The sequence below is a fragment of the Carex rostrata genome, chromosome 7 (assembly GCF_964058835.1).
Source record: "Carex rostrata chromosome 7, lpCarRost1.2, whole genome shotgun sequence".
NCBI lineage: Eukaryota > Viridiplantae > Streptophyta > Magnoliopsida > Poales > Cyperaceae > Carex > Carex rostrata.
This window is the reverse complement of record NC_135924.1, coordinates 9,974,813-9,998,752: the sequence shown is the minus strand read 5'-3', so window position 1 is coordinate 9,998,752 and position 23,940 is coordinate 9,974,813. Positions and strand designations below refer to the sequence as shown.

Sequence of the window (23,940 nt, the reverse complement as noted above, 5' to 3'; positions counted from 1 at the left end):
ATGCAATCACCACTAGCAACCTAGAGAAATAATTTATACCCTTTTCTCCTTGGTTTATTCGTTTGATTTTTCTGTGCTTGTATAGTATTTGCATATTTCCCTAGATATAATCATGAAGCCCAACTTAATAAAACAAAATGCACAAACAAAAGGGAAAATGCAGCGAGCAATATATATATTACAGCTAGCACAGAGTACAATTAAACCGGTACTCAATTCTCCCTACAATAATCCTTGATTCAAACATGCATCTATCTAAGAGCCCGCAGACAACACCAATGAGCACCATTCTTCCAATACAAAATTATCAGTTAACAAAAGTCAAAGCTCAAGCTTTTTCTATAATTAATAAAAGCCCAACAAAATGCTATCCATGAAACAGTAACCATCTCCAACATTTACACACGGGCTGACATTCATCATTTAAGGGCATCATCTCCTTTTGGCTTTTAACGACTTCCACTGCTTGAAGATGTACTGGATGACCTCCTTGAGGGTCGCCTTGCGGTTCTCTTTCGCTTTCCAGATCTCATTAACTGTGTAGCGACCATTCGGGTTGTACTCGTTCAACTCAAGGAGTGCGATTTTAATTGCTTCATACACCTCTTCGCCGTAAATATTCTTCACCTCAATAAGCTTCTCGTCATCCTTTATTACCACCTGTAATTAGAAAACATGCAGAAAGGAACAATGCCTTGAGGTAAATTTTTTTTTTTATTGTTATTGAAATTTGTTGGACTGCACTACAACATATTTTGGCATAGGTGAGTATACTGTACGGTCAACACAACCATATGTTGAGTTAATGGGTTGGTTTTTCAGATGAAAATGTTTGACCCAGCTCAGGAATCAGGATTGTTTGGTTAATTAGCTATATGCAAGACCTGTGTAACTTGACCACTCAAGGGCCAGATTAGACACCACTGGACACTAATTTTCTTTTTAAATAAAATCAACTTACTCAAAGATACAATTTGGGCCCAACAAGATTCTCAATTGGTAAATTCGGCCCACAGAAAGAAAGGAACCCATCAGAAACCAATATAAGAAGATCAATCACTTGCCACAACATAGATATACAGCAATACCAACAGAAAACAGATCATGAAGGAAAAGCAACCAATCAAGAGATCGAGGGTTTCTTGAAAGGGCACCATTTAGTTACCTTTTCCTCTCCTCGACGGCCATCTTCCTTGAAAGGGTACCATTTAGGATCCCTGAGCTCGTCTTGCCACTTAGAACAGACAGTTGTAGCCCACCTGTCAGCATCCTCTCCTGGTGGTGCTGATTTCTTAAACACCTCCGCCTTAAGCTCCCCCATCCTCTTTAGTCTAATAGCCGTGCGTGGTCCCAATATATTTTGCAGTTGCTGTATATTTAACCAAAGATTAAATTATACTGGGCATAGTTGAATATACAAGTTCCAACCATTACCCAGTGTCATGCATTATTCACTTAAGGATTCAGGAGTGCAGCCCCGTATGGTGTGCTTGAGCTTAATTAATTAATTAACTACAAACTATATTTAAGCTTCAGGTACTACAATTTTGCATCTTTCAGATGAGGAAACTTATTCCTAATGTATATTACCTGGATCAGTTCCTTCCTGGCTTCATTGACCTCATCTTTGGCTCGGCTCTCTCTTTCAAGGAGACCTTTATAAGTGTCTTGATAAAACTCCAATTCTTCTATTTTATCCTGCAACTCTTCCTTCAGACTTTCCATTTTTTCCTTCAGTGCTGAGTCATCATTGCCTCCTCCCATGTGGCGCCTCACCTCAATCTGTCCTTTCAACTTCTCTATCTCCAGTTCAAGCTGCTGCTTTGCATCCAATTCTTTTTGCAATTGGAGAATCCTTTTCAGATTCTCCTCTTTCTCCCTCTAATGTTGATATAGTTTTATATTAGAAGTTTTGTTGACAGTTCAGAATTTTACCAGCATGGATGAGTACAAACTACTAGTACCCCATAAAAAAAAAAATTCCCCCCAAACATAAAAGGAAATATATATATTAACAACGCATGGTAAATTGGATATAAAAAGGACTGAACAGCTTCATTTATTGGTTTGTGTCTTAAGCTTAAACAATGCTTCTTTTTGAATCAACTGTGAGATTTGGCAAACTTTACAACAAAGCCGTACAGAGAAAAAGAGGTAGCCATCCATGCCAGTACTAGTACTACAAAGCAGAGTAATACAAACCTTTTGTTGCTCAGTAAGTAGCAACACTTCTTCATTCACCTTTAGCTGTTCAATTTCTGCTTTCTAAAATAGAAGTACCGCAAAAAAGAAAAAAAAAGAAAAATGTTTAGCAAAAGACATCCAAAAGACTAAGCAAACAACATCAATTCCTATGCATGTTAACCCTAAGTGCTTTAAAGGACTGTAAAAGAACCAGTAGGGACCAGCTATGCGCAAGTAGGAATTGTGCTTAACAAATAAACAACACACAACAGTACCTGTTAATAAGACCAAGAGTAACAAAAGGGTAACAAAAAAAGTAACTACTTGTACAGAACCATCAAGAATTTATGTTGCTTAGAATACCTTTTGCCTTTCGCTGTCAAGCTCTTGTTTGTTGATTTCATACTGAGAGGACTCAATAGTGAGCTGCCTGCTTCTTTCCTCCAGTTGCATCCTTTTATATTCCAATTCTGCCCTCATTTTTTCATTCTGTTTCAGTACAGATTGATGATGTGCACAGAAAGCTTCTTCCAACATTCTCAGTTCTGATTGATATCGCAAACAATGAAATCGAGTTATTAGCATTTGCATCAAAAGAAAATGAAAGACTTTGGCATGTACAAACTGCAAATAGTTGATTCCTATTGTCTCCTAATTCCATAAAAATTATCCCAAATAAATACCAACCAATGAGACAGTAACATAACCCAAACAACATCTATGGGCCTATTTAAATTAGTTAACTCTTTTACTTCCATATTTTGGCTTATCTGAGGCTAAATTTCTATAGGAAAGGTCAAAAAGAGAGTTCAAACTAACCTTCATTATAAGCTCGTGTAAGCCCCTCTCTATCTTCCATAACTTGGGCAAGGGACAGGGCCGAGCTATTGTACTTGCACTCCATTTCATATATATCCTGATTTTTGGCCTCAATCTGCACCGTTAAATTAGCCACACAGGACCTAGCCTTGCTCGACTCCTCCTGCATGACATCATCAACCGATTTCAAAACCCCATGTTGCCTCAGATGATCGGCAACCTGACCTGACCGGTTAAAATCAACCTCCATGGCAATCCACCCATGAACCTCTTTTGATTTATGCTTTCTTTCTTGCCATTTGAGTCGACCCACCCCTCTCGACTGGAAATGCTTGTCGAATGACATGGCATTGCGAAAGCCACCCCAGTCAGCTCCAAAATCAACTATGCACCTGCCAGTGTGCCCCTTGTGGTCCAATAAGGGGAAAACCTCAGAAGGGTTGAAATTAGAGATCATTTCTTTGATCTCATCGGCTGTCTTGCCCGTATACTGGCCACCTTGGTGCTTGACAGGCAGATTTACCAGAATGCCCTTCCAGGGCCAGACATACTTGTCGTCATCTTTTCTCTGAGGGGGGACTGGGTTGACGGCCACAATCTGGTGCACTAGTTTGGGGTTTGCCAAGTCATGTTTCATATACTTGGCAAGAGCTTGGTGCTGTGCTTTCATTTTTGGTGGTTTATTGGACATACCAATACCGCTCGCATGTTGAAGGAGATCTTTGTACTGGTACCTTTGTTTTTTCTTGGATGGGCAAAACGGGCATTTGTAAGCACCAGACTTCTTAACCTTATAGTGCTTTGACTGAAGTTGAGAGTAGATTTTCTTAACGCAATCAGTTATTTCTGACTCGCTGATCTCAGATTGTTCTTCTTCTGGGTCCGAGCTGGAGGCCATTTTAGAATGGTAGCACACAAACTAGATTCTGAAAACAACAAAACAGATATAACGAGAGAGATGCAAGGAAATTAGTGATTTGCTTAAACCCATATCGCATCTGAGCATGCAATTTGCAACAAACATTCAGTATTAATTATATACGAGCATGGACAGAACGGAAGTGTTATGCATAGAAGCAATGAGCAGAGATGTCAATTTTAAAATAAGTATACTTCATACAAATTTTGTAGACTAATGGTCAAGAAAATTTACTCATTTAATATAATGATATATTTTTCCTTTTGAACAAGCATGTCAAGATAACAGGCAATTATCAATTAGTGGAAAAAAAAGAAATTTTGGGTGGCCATCTAGTGTAACCTGAATTTCATTTAATTTGGTCTCATCTGAAATGTGTTCAGCAATGAACAAATAATATGATAATATAAGTGAAAACAAAATTTGTCATCTGACAATACTAAGATGAATACTATATATCTTATCACTGTTTAAGGAAAGTCCATGCAATAGTACGGGGAAAAGAGGCAAAAAGGTTCTACATAAATATACCAAACATAAATTAAGTCTAAAATAAATACAAGAGTTACAGTAACTTGTAAATATTTTATCAATGCTTCAAAATTCACCAATCTCTCTAGGTTGACTAAAGTATCAGCCCCTCGTGTCCGGAGAGTCATCACAAAATATGTGGGAGAAGTAAAACTACTATAGTAAAATTCTTAATATTACACTATCATCACAGTCATACACCAACTATGTTAAACATTGTAATCACCAGAAAGAAAAAGATAAATAACTCTAAATCCAAAGAAAAATTTAACATACCAAGCTGTATGCCTAAAAATTCTTAATATACCCAAGTAATCTGGTACGTTATATAACCCAAGTTATTCCTGAATTGACTAAAGTACCTTTTACATGTTAAGTAAGAATGGGATAAATATGACCAGGTACATGCACTATTATGATAAAATCCTTATATATCAAAAGCAGAGCATTTATGCACTGACTAAGTCATTATTTTAAGGAAACTAGAATAACAGCCAATGACTATGAAGAAATAAAAATTATCTTAAAATAGTATGCAGAATCAAACCTCAATATATACTTAAAGTTTCAATCATTCTCCATATATTAATATAGTACGTCATGTTATACAATTTTAACTAGTTTTGACAAAGTACCCTTTACGTATCAGGTATGTTCTTCAATGCAAGGAAGTAGTTAAACTAGTATAAAGAGCTGTTAACTTACATAAATTAAGCCGTTATGCATGGATTAAATCAACTTCAGTAACTTAAGTTAAATTCTACTAACCAATGAATGAAAATAACTTGTAACGAGAAACAAGATCTAAAACCCTCAATCATATGCTTAAAGAAACAAAGAATTCTCTAAATATTTTCAATGTCATACAATTAAATTTAAATTCAGGTTGGTCAGAGTACCCTTTATATCTGGAGCAATATTCATGACTAAATATGACGTCAATCACAGAAGACGACCATAGTATATACAAAATTACCAAAACAGTCAAATCATTCTCAAGAAAATGAAAAATAACAAAATAATCAGAAGCACTCAGCCTAAGAAAAAAACTAGTATGAGTTTTCAGCCCACCACAGTTTCATGAGCTTAACCTCAATAACTATAAGATCGGTTTCATTTTTTGACTTTATTTTCATAAACTCAAAATGCCAAATTTTGTCCAAAGCAAAAGCAAAAGCATAAAAATAATTTATTTTCTAACCTCTTGATCTTAAGCAAAAAGAACTTGAAATCTAAAAATTTGGAACATAAAATTCTGTCTTATAAAGTACATTATAGAATTCCAAATTCATTATTTTGAAACCTGATCAGACAATTTCTGACATTAAGGTAGAGAAAAAGCCCCTTGATGAGCTTAAACTCATACTACTCTTAATTCCTAAACCAGAAAACCTAAGCTGAGTGGCAACCGTAAACCCAAATTACAGAATTTTATGTTACAGTAAAATTAACCAACTACAGACAAAACCCAGAATCAGCAACAAAGTTAAAATCGGCAATTTGAAAGCTGTATGCGTGACTCGAAAAATACAAAACTAATTACTTGGCGCAGCAAAAAAAAATAATTCTAAATTTGTTATTTTCAAAGCTACCAACTAAAGATGAATCGCAAGGGACATGACAAAAACCTAATTTTTTTTTCAACTAAAGATGGGATTTTATGACCAAAACCCAGAGAAATCAGTAAATTAACAAAATGCCTAGACCAACAAAACAGGGGAAAAATATTTTAAACTTCAGTGGTCTTTGTTTTTCTTTCGTTTTATTTTGAGGAACTTTTTACTCTGGTCGCGTTTTTTAGGGTCTGATCGGAAGCCGGAAGCGTTTCTTCTTCCTTCAAACGCTCGTCACCTTTTTGATCGGAAACTCTACGAGAGAACGACAGGAAGGAATAGAGACGACGGGACTTGAAAAATCAAAAGGTCGCGTCGTGAAATCACACTATAAAGAGTAGAAATTTGACGAGAATTTAATTTACCCCTGTGAAGAAAACTTTCTTCTCCTTGTTGCCACGCTACGATAGATGACTTGAGTTCAGAAATTTTGACAAGCACAATGATTCCAAGGAGATAACGAGGGTGTTCTCCTTGTCGGTTTTTACCTCCTTGTCTATTCTCCGCTTCTCGCCTTCTACTATCAGTTTTTTTTTCTGTACTGGTTTTGGCAAATGGTTCCACTTCCACTGAAAAATGGATCGAATTGGAAGCAAAGCCTGTGGCCTGTTCATTTCGTACTTTAACCTCGGTTTTGCTGCTGTTTAGTCTTTTACGGAAACTCTTGGTTGGACTTGGTCCATTATAGAACTGGTACACCGTTACGGAAGTATTGCAACAGGTGGCACGTCATAAATGGTTGTAGTGTAGTATAATTTAGGAAAGAAATGAAAGGTTTATTGTCCCATACCCCCCTTCCGGCCATTTTTATTAATATAACAACAAAAATAGAAAATTTTAAGAATGTCCTCGATTTAATTTTTTTTTTATTGATGCCCCAACCGCTCAAATTCTGGGCGGGCCATGATCAACACCAAACTGCCCCATTATTGGGCGATCCATGCTCAAACCAAACCGCCCCATTTCCGGGCGGTCCATGCTCAAAATCAAACCGCCCCGGAAACGGGCGGTCCATGCCCAAACCAAACCTGGCGGGTCATTAACTATAAAATATTCCATTATTAAATTCTTATTTTATTAATTATTAAATTCTTATTTTATTAAATTATTATTTATTCTTTAAACTTTACCGTGACATTAGGTCCATATATATTATAATATTCAATCTTTTCAACATTAAAAACAAAAACGAAACCGCTGGGCGGTCCGTTTATATTATAATATTACCGATCAATATTTTTTTAATAATATTAAATTCCTAACCGTAATTAAAATATTAAAATATTCGAACCCGTGATCCAACAGTATATTAAATAATTGGTGTCACTAATATATATAATATATAAATTGGAGTTTTTCTGAGCTCCATTCGAATCCGTGATCCAACAGTATATTAAATAATTGGTGATCCACCAATATATATAATATATAAATTGGAGTTCTTCTCAGCTCCATTCTTTATTCTTCTCTCCCGTCATTCTACGCCTATTTTTCTCTCTCATCATTCCATCATTCAGTGTAAGCCTGTCATTTTACTATTTGAGAGAAGCCGATTCATTTAGCGATTGAAGGCGATTTATTTGACGATTGAAGAAGAATTTTACTGTAACAGGTATTTTTTTTAATTATTTTCTGTTTCATTTACTGTAAGTGTAATTGTTGTATTACTAAATTAGTTATTACGGTAACTGTTGCTAATGTACATTACTTTAACTATTACAATTACTGTAGCAAAAGTAGCGGTTTTTTTTAATTATTTTGTAATTAGATTATTGTACCCGTTTTAATTTATGAATAATTACTTTAATATTCATAAAATTATTTTTTAAATGTAGTTTGTTAAGAAAAAGATGTTAGTTGCACTGCATGTGGGCGGCAAGCTACAAAGAGGTGAAGATGGCGTGCATTACACGAAAGAGGTCGCATTTGGCTTCGAGGTTAATGAAAATACCACATTTGAGGAACTGAAGCAGCTAATATACGAAAAGACTGCTGTAAACCCCAACAGGTATGAAATAGAATTGGCTACACGGATTGACAACTCACGTGGGGGGGCGGGGGTAGACCTTACTTTGTGAAGTTTCCAATAACAGATGCAAATTTGTGGAGAGTTGTATACACTCAATTTGCGGCAAGTGGGGTCCCGGTAATGGACATATATTCAAAGAGGGTTCCCCGGACTAGGGCTGGACCTTCAAGTGCGGCTGGGGCTGGACCTTTAGGTTATGACAACCAGGGGTACCACCAGCACTCCCCTTATGACAACCAGGTGTACCACCAGCACTCCCCTTATGACAACCAGGAGTACCATCATCACTCCCCTTATGACAACCAGGGGTACCACCAACACTCCCCTTATGACAACCAGGGGTACCACCAACACTCTCCTTATGACAACCAGGGGTACCACAACTCCCCAGAAAATACTGAAGAGTTACCACCACCACCGAGACATACACCCATAATCCCTAGATTTCCAACTATGCCAGAGTCAGGACCGGTACCGGTTAATCGAACTGATATTGATATTGATGTAGATGCTATTGATGCCGTACCAGAAAGAGAAATGGAAACGGGGGATGAATACCAAGGGGTTTGGGAAGCTGATGACTTATCAGATGGTGATGCAAATGTACCAGGGTTGTCCAGGGCAGAAAAATTCCCGATTAGAGGTCGGGGGAATAAGCATCCGGTTGCCACATTCAACGACACCACAGCTTTCGAAGAGGCAGACATTAGTTTCTTTGGTCCTCGTGTTGAATACAATAAAGAACTTGCCGCAGGGCAACTTTATACCAACATAGACGAACTTGTAAAGAAAATAAATGAGACTCATGTTCACGGTAACTGGGAATGTATATTACACAAAAGGGACCGAACAAGGTTAGTTGTGCTATGTAAAACTCACCCGCACTGCGAGTTCCGCCTTTTTGCAACCCCTGCGGGTTCAGGAGAAGCATGGATGATTAAGAAGTGTGAACCACCTCATACATGCAAGTCTGCGTCCACAAGGACAGACCATGCGCAGCTGACGGCATCACTAATTGCCGATGCAATTGAGGAGGACATTAAGTTGGATCCATCGATGAGTATCAATGCGGTGGCTATGACCGTCAGACACAAATACAAATATGTAATCCCAAAATACAACAGGCTGTGGAGAGGTCGTGAACTTGCGGTTTGCAGAATATTCGGTAGTTGGAAGGATTCATATGGCTATCTGGCACCATTGCTCCAAGCCATGGCAAGTACAAATGTCGGCACCGTATATGAGCGATGGCATGGCCCTTTTTTTGATAAAGACGGAGTACTAATAGAGGGAGCTAAACAATTCAAGGGCATAGCATGGGCTTTTGGTGCTTGTATCCAAGCTGTGCCATACATCAGACCTGTTATCAGCATTGATGCATGCTTCATGTCTGGACGTTACGAGGGGAGGCTACTCATAGCATGCGCATATGATGCTGAGAACCAGCTGTTGCCTTTGGCGTTTGCAATTGTTCATAAAGAAGACGGCGAGAACTGGGGATTCTTTATGCAGTTTTTAAGAAGACGAGTGATTGGGGAACGCCAAGCATTTGGCATCCTATATAACGCCAAGCATCCCTCGTCATGCACACCAGGCTGTGTCCAACTCCTCTCACAGCGGTCAACAGCTGCACACAACATGATTATGACAATAATAAGCAACATGATTATGACAATAATAGATAATTAAAATTGGTAATTTTTAATTAAAGTATGTATCAGTTATACTTACCGCGCGAGCATTGATCGGACCCCAAGGCATGTAATTCCTAGATGAATCCATCAGTCTACGTCGAAGGTTGTCCCCGTAATGGCCTGTGAGGTAGACTGACGACATGCCCCATCTCTGGTACCAGACGTAATATCTCAAATCCCCGGGACCAGCACCCAACGACTCAAGAGATGGCGGACTCCATAAGTGCTGGTCCGGATGTTGAGCCCAGTCATACTCGTTGCTGAAATGCTGACTCCAGTCGACTTTGGGCCTAGTGTGCGCCGTGCTGCAAGTACAGTTAATTAGAAAAACAGGAAACAGTGACAAAATTAAAGCGATAAAGAAATTTAAGTAGATAGTACTTACTTGTGGAACTTATTGGTACCATCCTTGCCCATCAGCGGTTCCTCCGGGATGAATGCATCTAAGCCAAACTGTCGAGACACCCGATCGGGGTAGTGAAACTCTACAATCCAGTAGCATACGACCGGTCCCTGATAATACCAGAGTGCTCTATGCTCTAGCGTGAGCTGGCTCAGATAGTGGTGCTGATAGAATCTACGATCTGGAAACCAATCGATATTTGCATTTCGAAGCATCTGGAGCTGCCCCCGGACATAAGAGATCCCCCTGCCCGTCTCTTCGTAGTCGTGCTGACTGCCCCATATGGCACCGTATGCGGGGCATCTCTCTGGATCAGGCCAACCCAACGTAGGGGTAATGGATCTGGTATAACTGGCCGACATACGGGCAGATGTGACCATGACCAATGCTGGAGTAGAAGAAGCGGTCCGTGAATCTGCTTGTTCTTCACCTGAAAATTTAAGTTAAAATAAGAACTCGGTACTTATTCAACCTTAAATAAAAACGTATTTTTCATAACCAAATTAGTATACACTTACCAGACAAGCATGACACAGGGCTCTGTATAAGTGGGCGAGAATAGCTCCACCCCAGTTCCACCTCGATGGAGATAGCATGTCCCTCAGCAGAGAGAGAAACATGATCGGGACCGCATCACCGCTAGAGTCCACGAACATGACTGCACCACACAAATCCAGCACAAATGCCCTAGTATAACTGTAATATACAATAATCGATATCAATTGTTCAGATTATAGATGGATTGATAAGTTTATTTTAAATAGTGTAATGGTACCTCAGGATCGCATCAACGTCCTCAGTCTCAGGAAATATCCGATTCCGGAAGAAGTGAGATCGGAGTGTCGCTAGAGAAATACAGTACTGGGAAGAACGGAAGTCATCCTCGTCCCCTTTCTTCTTCTTCAATTTCTTCTGCAGAATCTTCGGATGACACCCTAACAGCTCTGGAATCATATTCTGCAGGTCTGGATGGTCTGAGATGCCACCTATGGGGATGCCATCAATAGGTAAACCCCACAATGCGCTCACATCACCAAGGGTGACTGTCATCTCCCCAACCGGGAGATGAAATGTATGAGTCTCAGGACGCCATCTCTCTGCTAGACCATGCATCAGAGCCTGATTGATACTACTCTGCGGCATGGTGGCAATCTGAAACAACCCGAGATTTATGAGGCATCGCTGCATCAACGGATTGGCAATGAACGAAATCTCAGACTTGCGGTGCCTCACCGTAAGCATGACATCGTCCTGTATTTATTATCAACCTGTGAGACTCAAATCGTGTCATCTTTAAGTATTATTTACATTACGTATAATAATCACGTACCTCAAGCGATGCCAACGAGACACGGTGTTTAACATGATGGGTCCATAGAAGAGGACTGAAAGTGTCAGGATCATGCCAACCCGACGATGTCCCAGCCGCAGAGGACGGACCCGCTCCTCCCGAATCCCCAAATCCTGCTCCAGTCATTTCCTCATATGACGAGCCCTCTCCAGTCGGATCCACCGAGTACGGACCCGCTCCAATCAGATCCACAGCATCCGGATGGGGATCCACAGCATCTGGTGGAGGATCCACAGCATCCGGAGGGTCTCTCCATCGTCTGCGTTCTCTGGGCATACTACATTTACAGACAATTATGGACAATTAAAACATGTGATATTTTTTCTAAAACAATTATGGACAATTAAAACAACTACAGTATACATTGATATGATAGCTTATTTTAACAATTAGGGACATATAATATAACTTAATAATTATATAACTATATAACTATATATTATAATATAACTACAATAATTAGTATTATATTAATTATTTAATATATTAGCAATATAACATATTAATTCTATAGTTATATATATTTAATAAGATACTAATTATATAAAATTAATATATTAATAATAACTATAATTATATAATATTTTTATAATAATTATAGAATATGGGCCATAAATGCGATCATAAACCCTAACTCTAAATTCAACCATAAATCCTAACTCTAAATTTGTAACCATAAACCATAACCCTAATTTTTATTAACATTCCATAATTCAAGCACTTCTAGAAAATCAACTACAAACGCTAACCCTAAATTTTTAACCATAAACACTAATAAAATGCATGCAAACATTAATATATGTTAATGTATGTCACCAATAAGATGCATGCAAAAAAATCAATGTATGTCATAGATAAGATGCATGCAAATATTATTCAGATAGAAAAAAAATATAAAATGCATGCAAATATTTTACAATATTTTATAACATGCATGCAAACATTAATAACTAATATAACACACATATTTTTATTATCACAACAAAAATACATGATACAACTAACACTTAATATTACAATTACTAAATTGACAACATAAATCATCTCACCCATTTATCTCATCACACTTAGAAAATATATCCTAACAAAATAACTCTAACACATGAATTTTAATCGAATTTAAATTATAATGAATTACCCGATAACATTAAAATACACAATTCTAACAATCACAATCATAACATAAATTTTCATCTTTCAATATACATGAATTTTTTTGGTTCCAAAACTCTAAATATTTTTTTTGGCTCAAAAACCCTAAAACAATCACAATCCTAACATTAATCCTAAACAATCTCAATTATAACATTTATTTTTCAAAAACGCTAACATTTTTTCTAATTATAATTATTAATTTAATCACAACCATTATTGCAATCACAATCATATTCACATTTAATTGCATTCAATCACAATCATATTCACATTTAATTGCATTCAATCACATTCAAACGATTCGATTCAAATCGTATCGAATCGAATCGTATCGAATCGATTCAAAATGTATCGAATCGATTCGAAACCTATCAAATTGATTCGATTAGAATTAAATTCAATAATTACACTAACTTTACATTCAATTAATTTGAATTAAAAATTTACCCGGAAGAGAGAGTGAGAGTGGAGAAATAATCGATTTGAAATGCCTTCTCTTCTTTCTGCTTAATTCGACTCTGGAGCGGCTGGTGAAATTTTTTTCTGTAAGCGTCGGCGTAGAGGCAGAGAGCAAGAGCGGCGTGGAGGCAGAGAGCAAGGGAAAGAGTGAGAGGGGAGTGAGTGGGCTGTCAACTGGGGTCACGGGTTATTTTTTTGGTTTTAATATGTGTCACGGGTTCACAGTCACCGAATTTTAAAATATAAATGGACCTTTACACCGAATTTTATAATATAAATGGACCGCCCGTTTTTTAGGCGGTTTGGTATTTGATGTGGGTCGCCCGTTTAGTAGGCGGTTTGGTATTGATATGGGCCGCCCGTTTATTAAGCGGTTTGGTATTTGATGTGGGCCGCCCGTCTTGTAGGCGCTCCATGCACGAGTTTTGGCCCGCCCAACTTCCAAGCGATCGGGGCATCAATAAAAAAAAATTTAAATCGAGGGCATTCTTAAAATTTTCTATTTTTTTGGGTATTAATAAAAATGGCCGCCCCCCTTCTCTTGTTAATTCTGAAGCCTTAAATATAGAACACAAAATTTAGGACACACAAAATCAAGTACGAGTGTTTCTTTTTCTTTTTTTATTTCTTGAAAAGATAGGACACACAAAATTTCCTATTTTGGCACATTATATTTAAATTGGAGAAATTTAGAAATAAATTGAATATCTGTTTTGCAAAATTGGTTTTTTCATTTTGCTCGGTTGATCATTCAAGAGTGTGGTCAACCAATGTACAAGATAATTTATCAAAGAAAGATGGTTAATGAAATAAAAACTAGTTTATCATCACAAAAAACGAGCTACGAGCTATATTTACATATGAAAGCAATAAAATCTCAATTACCTCTAATATATGGACTGCCGGTAAACATGGACTTGCATACTCTTGTATTACCGGGCATTGGATCAATGATCATTCGATATTATAAAAAAAGTATTAAGTTTTCGAGTATTGGATTCCTCGCACACTTCAAATGTAATTTACAAATCCATTATTGAGGTTTTACAAGAGTATAACCTTAAGAGGAATATAGAAAACAATATTTTTTCTATTTCATTCGATAATGCTAGCAACAACATAGCTTCCATTGAGATTTTTAAATGATCACTAAACCCAATCATGAATGATGCAATGTTTCACCAAAAGTGTGCTTGCCACATACTTAACCTCGTCATGAATGCGGACCTTAAAACAAAAGCCGTAAACCTATTGATAATTAAATTTAAGGGAGCTCTTAACCACATTGTTTCAAATCAAGAAAAAAAACAACAGTTTGCGATTATGTGTGACCAGTATGGATTGAGCAAGTTGAGAGTACCTTGGTATATAGATACATGTTGGAACTCTACCTATAGGATGTTGAACTGATACCTTCCTTACTCAACTGTCATAGGGGAGTTTTTGAGAAGCTCCACCCCCGAGGGAATGTTATTGGATCCCACCAACGGAGAATGAGAGCAACTATAAAGGCTTAGAAATTTCCTAGGAACCTTTTTTACAGCAATCGTCCAACTATCCTGCTCTTACTCATCAATGTCATTTGAGTTGCTCAAACATCTCTATAACATCTCCAAGGTGTATCGTGAATTGGAACAAGCTGAAACTCAGAATAAATCTCTCACGCCGATCGTAGATGCCATGAAACAAAAATTTCTAAATTATTGGAAAGATATACCCCTCCTGGTCATTATCACAAGCTGCCTCAACCTGGCATACAAGAAATATTTCACGATCAGAATAGTTGAAACGTACAAAGAGAATCTACATTTAGACAAAACCGGGGTGAATACATATGTGAATTCCAAGTTCGATGAGATGTTTAACTTATACAACTTAAGAATGGGTGACAACCAAAACCCGTCTTCGTCCCGTCCCGCCACTAGGTATGAATATAAATATACACGTGTTTTTAATCTTTATTATTTATAATATCTACATTATTTGTCCACTAATTTTTTTTATTTTTTAATAGTTACACTTCCATGAGCACTAGCAGTGGTGGATTGTTAGCAGATTTTCAGTCCAAGAGCAAACCGCACACATCCACAAATGATATTGAGCTATACTTCGATGTGCAACAAAAGTGAACATGTTAACATCATGGCCTGGTGGAGGAGGAATGCAAGGGCCTATCCAACGCTGGCGATGATGGCCCGCGACCTATTTGTCGTGCCCGTGTCAACCGTCCCTTCTAAAAGTTGTTTTAGTTCGGTGAACAGGATCCTCTCTGATAAACACAATAAGTTGGGTGCACATGTTTTTGAGAGATTTGTGTGCTTGAAAGATTGGATTGATGTTGAAAGCAACATCAAAATTAACAAGTATAATCATCCGAAGTCGACACTGAAGAAAGTGATATCGAGGCGCGGCCCGAGGCTAATTAGGATTCAGACGGTGCGAAAAAGAGTGAACAATGGTATATGAATGAGAACTTCTAGATAGGTAGTATCGGTATAAATTTCTAACCTCTTTTAATCTTTATGGTTATTTTTTTAATTATAAATTTCTAAACATTTCAATTAGTTTTTAAATTATTTATTTTAAAGAAGAATTACTAACAAAAAAAAGTTAGAACTCCGCCTATGTTATTTTACATAGTCGGTTCCAAGCTCGGAATAAAGGAGGAGGGTAACTTTTATTTTTTAATCTATTATTTTAAAATAATTCATAATTATTTTTAAAGTAATTGATTTAAGAAATTTTTTATTTATATTTTATTGTTTTAAAGTAATTGAGTTAAGATATTTTAAAGTAATTGATTTAAGCAACATTGTTTTAAAATAATTAGTAATTTTGATTTATATTTAATATAGCTGGTCTCAAACTATGTTATTTTACATAGCTGGTCTCAAGCTCGGAATAAAGGAGGAGGGTAACTTTTATTTTTTAATCTATTGTTTCAAAATAATTCATAATTATTTTTATAGCAATTGATTTAAGAATTTTTTTATTTATATTTTATTGTTTTAAAGTAATTGAGTTAAGATATTTTAAAGTAATTGATTTAAGCAACATTGTTTTAAAATAATTAGTAATTTAAATTTATATTTTATTATAACAAAAATTATTGAGTTCAAATATGCAACCATGTCAAATGAATTTGAATTTATAATTTATTGATTTACAAAGAAAAGAAAAAAGAAAAAAAAACCTGGCCTACCTGTGAACGCGGACCGGACCGGACCGCCCTGCCCCTCTACCCGAGACAGACACGGGTTTGAAACGGGCAGGGTACGGTTTTTGAAAATAAAAATTCGTGATACCTGGACCGTTTCACCCGTGTCGCCGTGCCTGTGCCCACCCATGCCCGTGCCCGGGTTAAACCCGGACCGCCCGGCCTGACCCGTTTGCAAATCACTAATCTGTTTCACAAGCCAACATTTAATTTTCAATTTTTATTTTTTCAAGTTCACTCTGGGTATTTCATGTATATCCCTTAAAAATTCTCAAATTGATTCGTAACATCATATTTACCCTTCTAAATTTCAAAAACTCACAAAATTACCTACTTTGTTAACTTTTTTTTGTAAATAAATTATCCGAATTAGATTAAAACAAATTATCCGGATTCAAGAAAAAAAATATTGACAAAATAAGAAAAAGAAATGGAATTTGCGCGGTGCTGACCTGATCGGAGGAGAAAAGATAGATTTGTTTTCAGGGGTCGAAATCCTCCAACAAAATTCCACGCTTGGAAAGAAATAATTTCGCAGATATGAAAACTTGATCGTGCAAGTGCCCTCTCGTCTTCGTTGCTTCAATATTACCAAACAATACAACCTTCAAGCAGTGCCGAAGATTCAAATATTGCTCCGACGAAGTAAGTTTTTTGTAGCTGTCATTGTTAGCAACATATTAGCGGTATCAATTTTATCTCTCGAGTCATCTTTCTTTATTTCTCCAGATGAAACCCTAGTTTTTAGGACTTATGGCATGTGACTGGTGAGGTAAGTAAGAAATAAAAGCAGAAAGAATTATTTTCGGTTAATGAAATGAATTTTGTTTGCATATCGTTGTATTATTGTATGACAAAATTCAATTTCAAATGAACTGTATTGAATTATTTCTATTTTTGTACAAGTTAGATTCCGATGATCCGAGCTTAAAGCATTAATTGAATTATTTCAAGAAGAGGGATCAAGTTACAACAATTTTTGAGTTAAAACAAGTTATCACAATCATTTTCTACATTTTTAAAGTCTAAATTATCAATTCAAATCATTAGATGTGATATCTACAATAAAATGTGTTTGGAGACCAAATTTTACATTTTTTGAAATTTTTTTACTGTTTATTAAGATGGGTACAAAAACCAGTCAAATTCAAACCATTTGAATTTTGTACCCATCTTAATAAATAGTAAAAAATTCCAAAAAATGTAAAATTTGGTCTCCAAGCACATTTTATTGTGGAGATCATGTTGAACGGTTTGTCATAAGCCTTCTCGAAATCAATTTTCAAGATCACACTTTGCTGGCATGTTACTTTAGCATGATGAATGACTCTTGACTAAGGACTACATTGTCAGGAATATATCTCCCTTCGACAAAGGCAGCTTGTGAGGGATCAATGATTATATTCATTATGTTTTCTAACTTGAATGTCAATATTTTGAAGATGATCTTGCAACTACAATTAATTAAACTAATAGGCCTATATTTTTTTCAACACCGCATTTTGTTCCTTTGGAATCAAACAAATTACTTTTTCATTAAAGTGCTGTAAAGATAGAAAATTATAAAAATGAGAGCACATCAGTTGTAAGTCATGTTTAATCAATTCTAAAAAAAAATGATAGAATTTAAAGTTGCAACCATTAGGGCCTGGATCCCCATTAGGGTCCGAGGCAAAGACAACCTGATGAATTTCCTCTTCTCAAAAAGGAAGCTTAAGGATACATTGTTCTTGTGTAGTTGTCACACTCCAAATCCAGGATATAACAGCCTACCACGTATATTTATTAAGACATATATACGCAAGGCAGTGGATCTTTTATATGCATTACCAATAACACCATTACATAATGACCACATCCCTATATTCCTTACAAGATTTATCTGACAGAATACGACAAACTATAATTTAGAATTGTCTCCCGCATCCTGTCAGTTTCAACTACCCAAATCCCAAATTATGTGTGGTTATGCTATCAGACGCAATCCAGAATCATCTCTCTGTATCCGTGTAATAAACCTGAAAATGACCCAAAGGAAGGGGGTGAGAATAAATTCTCAGTGCGAATTTGCCACAGTTAGATTATTGGACTTGCAATCAAACTCCATATTCAAAAATGAAACCCATTCAATAGCAATTCAAACAAATACATATTCATAATAAAAAGTAATGCATATGCTTGACAACAATAATAAACCGAATCACAGTTTACGGAATTTCCAAGGTGAATTTCAAAACAACACGTATTTGGCTTAACTCGACTCATTAGGGCTTGTAGCAACTACAGATGTTCTTTCGAGCTGGACCCTTTATCAAATCCTCATCTGTAGGGTTACTGGCACCTACAGACGTTCCACCGAGCTGGACCCTTTATCTGACACCCATCTGTAGTGCTTTGGCTTAACCATTTCCTAAGGTCTGGTTCCAAGTCAGCTATACAGCTCAACTTTACAAATGCATTCACACAGAATCAAAGTCATCCATACTGCTCAACTTTGCAAATTCATTCAAATAGGATCCAAAATCGGCTATACAGGTCAGCCATCTTATCAAGCCACCTATATAGGTCAGCCTTGCATAATTCATTAAACAGGTCAACGGATAGGTCACCGTCACCTTATCCAGCCACCTAAACAGGTTGGTCTGGCAAATTCAGAAACAGGTCAACGGATAGGTCACCGTCACCTTATCCAGCCACCTAAACAGGTCGGTCTGGCAAATTCAAAAATAGGTCAATGGATAGGTCACCGTCACCTTATCAAGCCACCTAAACAGGTTGGTCTGGCAAATTCAGAAACAAGTCAACGGATAGGTCACCGTCACCTTATCCAGCCACCTAAACAGGTCGGTCTGGCAAATTCAAAAACAGGTCCTCGGATAGGTCACCGTCACCTTATCCAGCCACCTAAACAGGTCGGTCTGGCAAATTCAGAAATAGGTCAACGGATAGGTCACCGTCACCTTATCCAGCCACCTAAACAGGTCGGCCTGGCAGATTCATCCACATATAGAACGATTAATAGACTAATCAATTAATAACCATACCAACATGCCAATTTACCTTAACCGAACAATTCAAATCATTCTCATTTATGCAAGAATCAATATACAACATGAAATTCAAAGTATGTAACAATTAAGCATTCAACATGACAAATGAATAAGCAGTTTAATTCCTGAAAATAAAATATGAAACAAGTCCAAGAATCCCACACCTGATTACGATGAGCGTACCGCTTAGTTATAGATCAGACGTCTCAAAATATCCCGCAAAGTCTTGCTCGACCGAGCCTACACCTATTTACATGTACCCTTGGTTTAACCTTTGTTCGAATATTTGCTTGAGTTGTATTAATCTCTTTATCCTTTCCTTAACGAAATTTATATATTTTGGTGTCAACCCTTTCTTCATTGGTCTTAATTACTTAACATCTCTTATCAATTCTCATATTCACGTTTGGGTCCTCTAGACCATACACAATTCCAATTTGGTAACAACTCCTTTACCGTCTCACTATTTTGGTTCTCGTAACAATTCAATTTGCCAATTAATTAAATCCTAATTTGGTCGAAAATTGAATTAATCGCTCTATGTCAAAGTTGAGAGAGAGGTTTACCAATTACAAGTCTATTTGGTCGGATTAGCCTAATCGATCAACAACATTTCTAAATTTCGGATTTGGTACCAAAAACCCTAGAAATGGGAATCCAAAATCGAGGTGAAATCGGGAAAAGAATCGACACATAAACAACTAAGGAGGCTCAAGGAGCTAGTCTACAAGCAATTCAAACACAAATCTCGGGTTTAAAACGAAAAACCCTAACAATGGTGAAATTCGGATTTTGAGGGAGAAGAGGAGAGAAGGGAATACCGAATGTGAGAGCTAGATGAGAGAAGCAACCAATTTCTCGCTCCTTCCTTCGATTTCACAGGAGTTTTGGGGAGTTTTGGAGGGAGGGGAAGCTCTCTCTCTCTTTTCTTCTTTCTTTGGCGGAACTCACAAGAGAAGGGGGAAGGGATGGAGAAAAAGGAGGGACAACAGAAATTTTGCTAAATAGACTCTCACATTGTCGAATAAAACGTTATAACGTTTTGATAAATCGTTATAACGATTCAGCTGGTGAGAAATGCAGAAAATAGTGTATAAAACACAGAATTTAGTGTATAAACGTTATGACGTTTTAATTAAATTAAGCCTTCAAACGATGACTATTTTTATCAAGTTTTACAGTGAAAAACGTCACATAACGTTTTACGATTTTTTTTTTACAGATGTAACAGTAGTCCATAAATTTTTAGGATTCTAAAATTCTAATTCTAGAGTAGCATATTAATTCCTGAATTTCCTAACAGATCTTTGCAATAGTCACAAGCATGATGTCGAATGTCAGAGACACTAGTAATGACTTTATTATTATCCACCAGTCTAGAAATCCTGTTTTTTTTTCTTCTATGAAAAGCTATTATATGAAAAAATTAATATTTTTATCCCCAGCTTCAACCCATTGTTGTTTCGCTCTTAACTTCCAATATTCCTCTTTAGAGAGGTAGTTGTTCATTTCTTTTAGTGGTGGCCCATAAGAGTTCTTCCTCTTCAGTAAGGACTCTCAGATATGCAGCTTGCTCTAATTCTTGTAATATGTTCAAAGCTGTAGATTTTTGTCTCTTTTTTTTCTCCATAAAAATTCTTTATCCAACTAGATTTTTTTTTCTTTTCAAATGTTTCATTTTTTTGTTTCCACTGAAAAACAAAATCTCTATTATTATGGAGAATCAGTTTCTCAGCCCACCACTTATGAACCAAGGACACAAATTCAGCATTAAGTACCTATTCTAGATTAAAACTAAACGCAGGAGGAGGTTGAGAAATATTAATATATTAATAACTGCAAAACTATGGGACAATGATCTGAGCCAAAAAAGCTCAATGAGGAAATACCTCCATTAGGGAAACAATCCTCTCATGTGTTATGCTTATGGAGAAGACTTGATGGGCATAACTCTAAAATCTATCATATTGGTTTTAAACGGCAAATCTAAATCATTGAAACCGGTCTACTTCGCAAGTGACGCGTTTACATCTAAAATTTAAATTTTTTGAATTCACTTAGTACAAAGTTAAGCGGTAAAAAAATAATAAAAAATGACAGCATTATAATAACTTATAAATTTTGTTTTTATAGCTTATTTTTACACTAAATAAATTTGAAAGTTAATTGGTTTAAATAATTTGAATTCATCGTTTAAAGTTATACTCACTAAATTTTCTTAATAAGCATATAACATGCTTGCTTTACAACACACACGTCTGTTTTCATGTATGGATAATTCCAAATAAAAAATATATATATAGGAAAGAGCAATCGAAATAATCACACAATTCTATGTGAAGCCTAAATTTCATGATGAGCCCAAAATTTTGAACTGAACTAATTGATGAGATCCATCCAGGCTTCCAATGGTTGTTGACCTCTGATACAAAATTGTTGTCTGCCAATCGGCCCAACCCAATATGTTCACAGTTGACTAATTTAATGTTCATAAATTGCATGAATATTACACGATTTTGAAATCCATATATGGACCTGTCTACGGGCCTGGACCGTAAAAAAGAAGAAAGAACACCAGTACAATGGACCATACTTTTCTGTTCTTAATTTTGTACAATGGTCTACATATTATAAATAGACCGGGTTCAACCGAGAATTTCTGCTAGGACCACGAATATACAAAATGGCGAGGTAAAAGAAAAATGACGAGGCAATATGCCAATGTAAAACATGGTCCGAACCCCATATCTTCCAATTAGGTTTAGACTAGGTCTGTGAATGAGCAGAATTTGAGTGAGTTACTTCCAACTCGAACTCAGCTCATTTAATAAACGAGCGAGTCAACTCGAGTTGGGATGGTAATAAGTAACGAAATGTAGACCTAACTCGAACTCAGCTCGTTATCAACTCGAGTTGACTCGCAACTCATTCATAACTTGTTTAACCAGTCAAGTTCTTAGATATTGTTATACACAAACAATTGAAAGGACCTAGTAATAGTTTATCTAAATACAAACAATAAAACATAGAGATAATATGTCAACTCAAAGTAAACAACAACTTAGAATCCAATTTTTATTCATACAACTTAGTACATAAGTTGAGTTACAAATGAGCGAGTTATATAACTCAGAGTTATAAATGAGCGAGTTAGGCTCAGCTCAAACTCAGCTCATTTATTAAAGGAAAAATTGTGAAAATGCCACTGCAAAACTGTGAAAATGTGAAAATGCCACTGCGAATCTGGAAATTGAGAAAATGCCACTGTAAACTTCAGAAATTGTGAAATTGCCATTATTGCTGTATTAATCTTTAAAAAAAACATAATACCTAAAATACCCTTAATGAAGAATACTGGAGACATGCCTTCCCTTCCGCGTGGAGCCCCAACCCTAGCCCCAATCCGCCTGGAGACCCTTCCGTAATCCAATTCGGTTCAGAAACCCTAGCCCCAATCCCTTCCGCCTAGAGACACGGAGGACCCTAGCCCAATCCAGTCCGCCTGGAGACCCGTCCGCCTGGAGACACTGAGAAACGCATTCAGTCGAATTGAAGAGAACACAGGTAATCAACTTGCATGAGTGCTGCTTAGGTTCAAACAGAAGGGTTAGGTATGTGTTGTTCGTCCATATCATTATACTAGCCCACTCAATCTTACTCCGTTAATTGAAATTAAATTTTATTGTAGCCCAAATCTTATGCTGATAATTTCAAGTGGAAGGGGCCCCCAAAGGCAGGAGAATCTCCGAAGACTGCAGAAACCCCGAAAACTAAGACTCCAGAAGCTGCAAAAATTAAGGCAACTCCAAATGCTAAAGCATGAGCATTAAATCAGATCATAGACTTTACCTGATCACATAAGGATCTGTTCATTTCTTGTTCGTTTTTTTTTTCTTCATGATGAGATAGGATGCTCTGTGCGTGCGTGAGGGACCTAATTTGTAATAAAGTACAACGGAAGAATCTCATAATCTTATATGCATGTTTTGTATTTTCACAACTATGTTTCTGTCATTAATGATGTCAAATTATTTTGAATAACTGTTCAGTTGTTGAGAAAGGAGAGGTAGCACAATTGGCTAGAAAAATGTTCTAGAGTTGTTATACCCAAAGGTCGAGAGTTCGATTCCCCCTCACGAACCTTGGTAGCTACTACCAAGTTTTCAAAAAAAAAAAGACATGGAATGATGTTAATTGTTAAGCTGCGGCGCATTATTCTCTTTGGGCTCCCTTAATTTCTTGAGGAGGTCTTTCTCCATAGGAACATAAGTGAAATGGTATGAACTGGAGGCTACGGTGTCAATAAGAAGTCTTTTAATTGTATGAAGGGTAAAATTGGAATTACAAAAATACATATACAAAATAGTATAAAAATACAGCAATAATGGCAATTTCACAATTTCTGAAGTTTGCAATGGCATTTTCTCAATTTCCAGATTCGCAGTGGCATTTTCACAATTTTTCCTTTATTAAATGAGTCAACCAACTTGAATTGAAACTAACCTGAGTTGTAAAT

General features: G+C 36.6%; 1 protein-coding gene across 1 annotated transcript; it reads right to left on the bottom strand.

Moving 5' to 3' along the window:
- Positions 1-268: 268 nt before the first annotated feature.
- On the bottom strand, positions 269-3,951 carry LOC144557643 (factor of DNA methylation 5-like). The gene is made up of 6 exons (XM_078306246.1): positions 3,004-3,951; positions 2,548-2,729; positions 2,203-2,265; positions 1,591-1,881; positions 1,166-1,369; positions 269-660 (listed from the first exon to the last, which is right to left on the bottom strand). The coding sequence occupies exons 1-6, from the start codon at positions 3,899-3,901 to the stop codon at positions 433-435; spliced, it is 1,866 nt and encodes a 621-aa protein (XP_078162372.1). The 5' UTR covers positions 3,902-3,951; the 3' UTR covers positions 269-432.
- Between the last annotated feature and the right edge of the window lie 19,989 nt (positions 3,952-23,940).

Excerpts from the sequence above, each read along its gene's own strand:
- LOC144557643 (XM_078306246.1), bottom strand. The coding sequence starts at position 3,901 with ATGGCCTCCAGCTCGGACCCAGAAGAAGAACAATCTGAGATCAGCGAG. Across the intron at positions 1,882-2,202 it reads TACTTACTGAGCAACAAAAG|AGGGAGAAAGAGGAGAATCT; the intron begins GTTTGTATTACT and ends TATCAACATTAG. Across the intron at positions 1,370-1,590 it reads CCAGGAAGGAACTGATCCAG|CAACTGCAAAATATATTGGG; the intron begins GTAATATACATT and ends TTAAATATACAG.